We start from the raw sequence: 6,158 nt of genomic DNA on the forward strand, positions 1-6,158 counted from the left end.
ACCTTTTTAATAAAAAAAATGTTTTTAAAGGTCATGCAGGGTTTAAAATTAAGAAAATTAAATATGAAGAATAATGCTCATTTGATAAGAATCCATAGAAGTCTATATTAATGTTAAACACTTTTAATAAAAGATATTTAATGATCATAAAGTCTCAAAATCTTTAAAAATTAATGTGGACATACTCGGAGAGGTCCTAGTGGGATGCTCATTTGATATAAAATGAGGATCTTTAGACTTGCTAAATATTTTTTTAAAAAAAAAAAAGTTTCTAAAAATTTGACTATAATGAAGTAGTTTTGACTATGAATTGGTCAGATTAAATAAAATATTTTTTATTTACTTTTTTTTTTTTTTGAATAGGTAGGAGTTGGGGGGCCATCCATGTGTTATAATTGTAAAACTCTTTCATTTATTATATATCTATACGTTTATATGCCTTATAATTTTTTAAAAATAATTTTTAAAACTTCCAATTATACTAATTAAATTTTATATAGAGGAATGTGATATATCACACTTTTTTTACTGAAATTAGATCCTCTGATTAATTTATATATATATATATATATATATATATATATATATATATATATATATATATATATATATATATATATATATATATATATGTTAGAAAATATATCATTTATAATTATGGTCGGATATAATTATAAACTGATGAAATTTAGTTACGATCCCTTCTTAAATTTATCATTCTCCTAAGTTATATTTTATATCGGGACATGTGGTTGGAGATCGTTCGAAGGCTATCGATAATAGACAAATAGTCAGACTGACAGGAGCAAAATGGGGGAGCTTTCCGACAACCTCCAACTATTCGCTCTAACATGAGGGACAATAAATTCATAAAAAAATCATAACTAATTATAATCACAACAACATGATTCATTTATAATTATAGATACTCTGTCTCCTTATCTAATTTTTTTTTGTTTTTTTTTGTTTTTGTTTTGTTTTTGCCTGAGGAAGAGGATTTGACCTCTCTTATACCGTATCACTAGGTAAGCACCTAAAAAATTTATGTAAATAAAAGGATAAAATAATAGAGAAAGGAAGATATAACTTCTAGAAAGATGTTATATCTTCTAGAAAGATCCATATTCGACAGATATTTCTAAGGGAAATAGAAGAAATAAAAGGAATCGGCCGCCTCTGTTGACTGCAGCTCATCACCCTTGTTGACCCGGCATTCCTAATTTGAACCGCTTTGGAAAGGTCACCCGTTTTAAAAATTTCCACAAGTCTGAAACTGGAAATTGTGGAGCATTGACTTCCCAAGTCGCTATAAATCACCATTTCTTCCTCCTCCTTCCTCAACTCATCTTTTCTCCACTCTCTTTCTCTGTCTCTGCCTGATTCGTTGTTGGATCTCGCTTTTCTCTTCCAAAACCTACTCCTCACGCCATGGGATACTGGAGGGAAGCCACCGGCATCAAAGGACCCAGCGGATTCGGATCCGGCTCCACCGCCGAGCAGGTCACCGAAGGCATCGACGCATCCGGTCTCACCGTCATCATCACCGGTTTGTCCTCCGCCCTCTCCGTTTTCTTCCTAATCTTTGCGATCCGGTCGCAAACCTGAGTTTAACTTGTGTATTTTGTGAAATTGGTCCCTTTGCTTCAGAAATCTGAATTTTTCTCACCTGATCTCGTCGCCGAACTTATTCATCTTGTTTGTTTTCTCTTTCCCCCCTCTTCCCCTCGTCTTCTAGGTAAGCTTTGTCTTCAAGTTAAGACAGGGAGTTAGTCAGATCTTGACAAAATACCAACTTGAACATAGCTTCACTTTACCAAGAAATTACCGCCAACAAATAGTGGAGGAGATAGAAACAATTTTAAGGGGCACAATAATAATTATAAATAAAAAATTATATCCGATTGAAGTTTTTTTTTTTTGATGATTGAATAGGACTTGTGTCAACTTGATATAATCATTCGAGCTGAAAAAACTGATCTAATTCAACTGATTGAAATGGTTTAGTTAAATCAATGGGGTTATATAGATGGATCAAGTCTATTTGAGCTGAAAAAACTAATCTAATTCAACTGATTGATTTGGTTTAGTTAAATCGATTGAACTATATAGATGGATCAAGTCTATCCGACTGATGAATCTTACTATCTTGATTTTATAATTTTATTTCTAATTATCCCCATTAGATTGAGACTAATACATTGTAGGACAGTAAGTGTTCTCTTATAATATAACGTAACTACAAAGGAATCAATAAGGTAAAAAATATTTAAATGTCAAACTGCTTAGTTACTGAAATTAGACATATATTATGTAAATAAGTTTGAATTGTATCCTTTAGACGTTGATCAACATTTACATGTTTCAGTTGTCGGTAAAATAAAAACTATGCTCATATAGTATGGTGTCAATAGTGCCTTTTGTTGAGCAGATGGTATCAATGTCTTATTAACGTTGTTTAGCATAATGTGTTTCTATTAATTATTCTCATAGGTTAAATAAGGTATATTTCAAAATTTTTTGGTGTTAATTGGCACCCCTCTCTTGAACTTACCTCTTCCCACTTGAGCTTCTCTACTACTAAAATATCTATGCTTCATGGATTTCTCTGCTCTTTACTAGTATTTCTGAGGTTCTTCTGGCAATCAGGTGCAAGTAGTGGTATTGGAGCTGAGACTGCGAGAGTGTTGGCCCTCAGGGGAGCCCATGTCATCATTGGTGCCAGGAACTTGGAAGCTGCCAACAATGTGAAGCAAAGCATTCTAGAGAGCATCCCATCTGCTAGAGTTGACATCATACAGATTGATGTTAGCTCACTCAAGTCTGTTAGAGCCTTCGCCAACAAATTCCTTGCGATGAATCTTCCTCTCAACATTTTGATGTAAGTAACTGCATGGTTATCCTGGTTTGTGTTGCATGTCCTGTCAATTTTTTTGAGCTTAATCTCACATCTTCAATTTTTTTTAGTAATAACGCTGGTGTTATGTATTGCCCATTCCAACTTTCTGAGGATGGTGTGGAGTTGCAGTTTGCTACTAATCATCTCGGTGTGTTTTTTCACCTTCTCAATTAAGCTTTTCTTCCCCCCAAAAGTATTCATTAGGATTTTGAGTTTAACAAGGTCCTTCTAATTTCAGGTCACTTTTTGTTGACAAATCTTCTACTTGAGAAAATGAAAACCACAGCAGCAAAGACAGGAATTGAGGGCCGCATTGTGAATCTATCATCAATAGCTCATATTGGACCTTATAGAGAAGGAATAAAGTTTGACAAACTGAATGACCCGACTGTGTAAGTCATAATTAGCAGTTAGGCATTAGGATATTCATGATGACAAAAATGTAGAGTTTTCTACCATTCAATCGATTGATTGTTTCATCATGTTTTCCCAGATACAATGATAAATCGGCATATGGGCAGTCCAAATTGGCTAACATCTTACACTCCAATGAGCTCGCACGAAGATTGAAGGTAACTGATGGTCTATAACAGATGTAGTAATTGAAAATAAAGAAGTTTTTTTTTTCTGATTCAAAACATTCATGGTTAATAGGCTGAGGGTGCAAACGTCACAGCAAATTCTGTTCATCCTGGTCTGGTTAGGACAAACTTGGGAAGACATTCTCCCATCTTCATGGGTATGCTACATAAACTTTCAAACTGATTGTTGATCTGCTTCATATTGATGATCCTTGAACTTAGATTTCAAATTTGGTTTTGGTCTCAGCGGTGTTGAAAACTGTCATGTACATCTTGTGGAAGAACATACCTCAGGTTTGTCAAACTTGTTGTATAACGGTATTACTTGCTAGAATTTGTTACCGCAATCAGTTGAACACCAACATTCTCCATCTTCGTAATTACAGGGAACTGCAACATCATGTTATGTGGCAGTGCATCCAAGCTTGAAGGGTGTGAGCGGGAAGTACTTTGCTGATTCCAACGAGGAGAAGACAACTGACATGGCCAGAGATGCAGCATTGGCTAAGAAGCTTTGGGACTTCAGTGAAGAACTTGTTAATTCAAAATAAGAAAGAGGGTTATTATTGTATGCTTTCTATGTTTTATGCTAGTCTTAGCACTTGTTGCTATCTTGGGTGTCTCTAGACCATACTGTTACAGTTTGGGATAAAGCTGGTACTGCTTCATTTTAAGCATATATGAAATAAGTTAGCCATATTGTTTGATACTAGTCTTGTTACTTTATTTGCCTTACAATCTCCAAATCCTAACCCTGTCTTTATATTTGCTGTCATTAGTATATCTGGTATCGGTGTTTCTTGTTCAACTTTTTCTTCTCCAAGAAAAGATGGATGTTGTTGCCTTAACGGTCCAATATGTCAATTTATTTGATGTCCAATTGGGAAGTTGACCCATACGATCAACACTAATTATGTAAATCCTTAGTTGGATTTTGGATAAACTAGTTCATACTTGTCACACTGTTATTCATCACTCAATTTACGGCCTACAACTAGTGACTGCTATACAAAGACTGTCTTAATCCAATGCTTAGAGGAACAAATAACTACATTGATATGGAATAGAAGAAGTTTTAGAGATGAAAGCCCCACTACTGAAAATAGTTGTTGATTTCATATCAAGTGAAACTCATGGAATCTGTTTTCTATAATTCACATCAGGTTTCAGCTTTACATAATCAAGCATACGGTATTGGACGGATAAAGCCTTCAGAAATCATTATAAAATCAAGCATTTCTAATTTCCATCCTCATTATAAGCATGCAATTCATTCTCATTAATTAGTAATAATATATGTTTTAGAAGTGATAAATATGAAAACTTTTGTTGCAGTTCTGATCAGAAGGAATATATATCTCCAGTCTAAAAAAGCATATGTTGTGATTAGATGGATAGTGAGTGAGCAATTTAGGGCTGGGTTATTGAAGCCTTCGCAACATTTGGATGTTCTTAACTTTTTTTTTTTTAATAGTTCAAGTGTTCAAATTTTACCGATTAATTCTGAAAATATATGTGTTTGTTCTAATTCACCTATAATTAGGGGTATAATTTATACTCATTTAAAAATCTATCATTAAAATATGTGTTAATTTGTCTGTGCTCCGAGACCCTTGAAGGATGAGCTGTTAAATATCAACTCCAACCCAAATAAAGGATAAAACTTATCCAATAAAAGATAAGAGTTATAGATAAGATTTGCTATTTAATTATTTATTTTTCTAATAGATAAAGGTGACGACTTGGTAAAAGATAAAATTAAATGTGTGGTCAAGAGTGTTTTTCTCATTTCATGGATAAGAATTAGAATTTCAATGGCTAGGATTTAATTTAATTGAACGGTCCAGATTGTATGAAGAGTACTATAAATACTCTACCTTGTATTTAGTTTCATTCATCAATCAAGTATCAATTTGTGAGTCAAAGTTTTTTATTTTTTCTTCTTTGTCTTAGAATTGTGAGTGATCCACAAAAAAAAAGGTGTTGTAGTGTTGTTATTGTTAGTGTAAGACAAGTAATTTATTTACTTGTTTGTTGGTCCAATTTTCAACAATTGGTATCAGAGCCAGGTTAATCAGGGATTATTCTTGGTGGAGCTATCTTAGATTGTGAGGAGTTTTATGCTTTATAAGTTTTTTAATCAAACTTGTTTGGTATAATCAAAGCTTTTCGACGGACCTTCAAGTAGTAGGAGGTATCAAGAAGCTCAACAACAAAAACTACAACATGTGGGCAACATGCATGGAGTCTTACCTACAAGGTCAAGATCTTTGGGAGGTTGTTGGTGGTAGTGAAGCTACGCAACCGGCAAAAGACGCCAATGGCATTTTGCGAAAATGAAAGATTAAGGCAGGTAAAACAATGTTTGCCTTAAAGATTACAATTGAAGAAGAAATGTTGGAGCACATCCGAGATGCCAAAACACCAAAGGAAGTGTGGGATATCTTTGCTACACTTTTTTCAAAGAAGAATGATACAAGATTGCAACTTCTGGAGAACGAGCTATTGTCAATAGCGCAATGTGACAAGACGATTGCCCAATACTTCCACAAGGTGAAGTTGATATGTCGCGAAATTTCAGAGCTAGATCCATCAGCTCCTATTGGGGAAGCAAGGATAAAAAGAATAATTATTCATGGTTTGAGGCCAGAATATCGAGGATTTATTGCTGCTATACAAGG

General features: G+C 34.0%; 1 protein-coding gene across 1 annotated transcript; it reads left to right on the forward strand.

Moving 5' to 3' along the window:
* Window positions 1–1,273: 1,273 nt before the first annotated feature.
* Window positions 1,274–4,189, forward strand: LOC121989414 (short-chain dehydrogenase TIC 32 B, chloroplastic-like). Its single transcript, XM_042543462.1, has 8 exons — window positions 1,274–1,546; window positions 2,647–2,878; window positions 2,965–3,044; window positions 3,135–3,288; window positions 3,390–3,468; window positions 3,551–3,635; window positions 3,725–3,771; window positions 3,864–4,189. The coding sequence occupies exons 1-8, from the start codon at window positions 1,429–1,431 to the stop codon at window positions 4,026–4,028; spliced, it is 960 nt and encodes a 319-aa protein (XP_042399396.1). The 5' UTR covers window positions 1,274–1,428; the 3' UTR covers window positions 4,029–4,189.
* Window positions 4,190–6,158: the final 1,969 nt, after the last annotated feature.

This window comes from Zingiber officinale, chromosome 6B (assembly GCF_018446385.1).
Source record: "Zingiber officinale cultivar Zhangliang chromosome 6B, Zo_v1.1, whole genome shotgun sequence".
NCBI lineage: Eukaryota > Viridiplantae > Streptophyta > Magnoliopsida > Zingiberales > Zingiberaceae > Zingiber > Zingiber officinale.

Coding starts and splice junctions, on each gene's coding strand:
- LOC121989414 (XM_042543462.1), top strand. CDS start 1,429: ATGGGATACTGGAGGGAAGCCACCGGCATCAAAGGACCCAGCGGATTC. Junction 3,469..3,550: donor AGCTCGCACGAAGATTGAAG/GTAACTGATGGT, acceptor CATGGTTAATAG/GCTGAGGGTGCAAACGTCAC. Junction 3,772..3,863: donor TGTGGAAGAACATACCTCAG/GTTTGTCAAACT, acceptor TCGTAATTACAG/GGAACTGCAACATCATGTTA.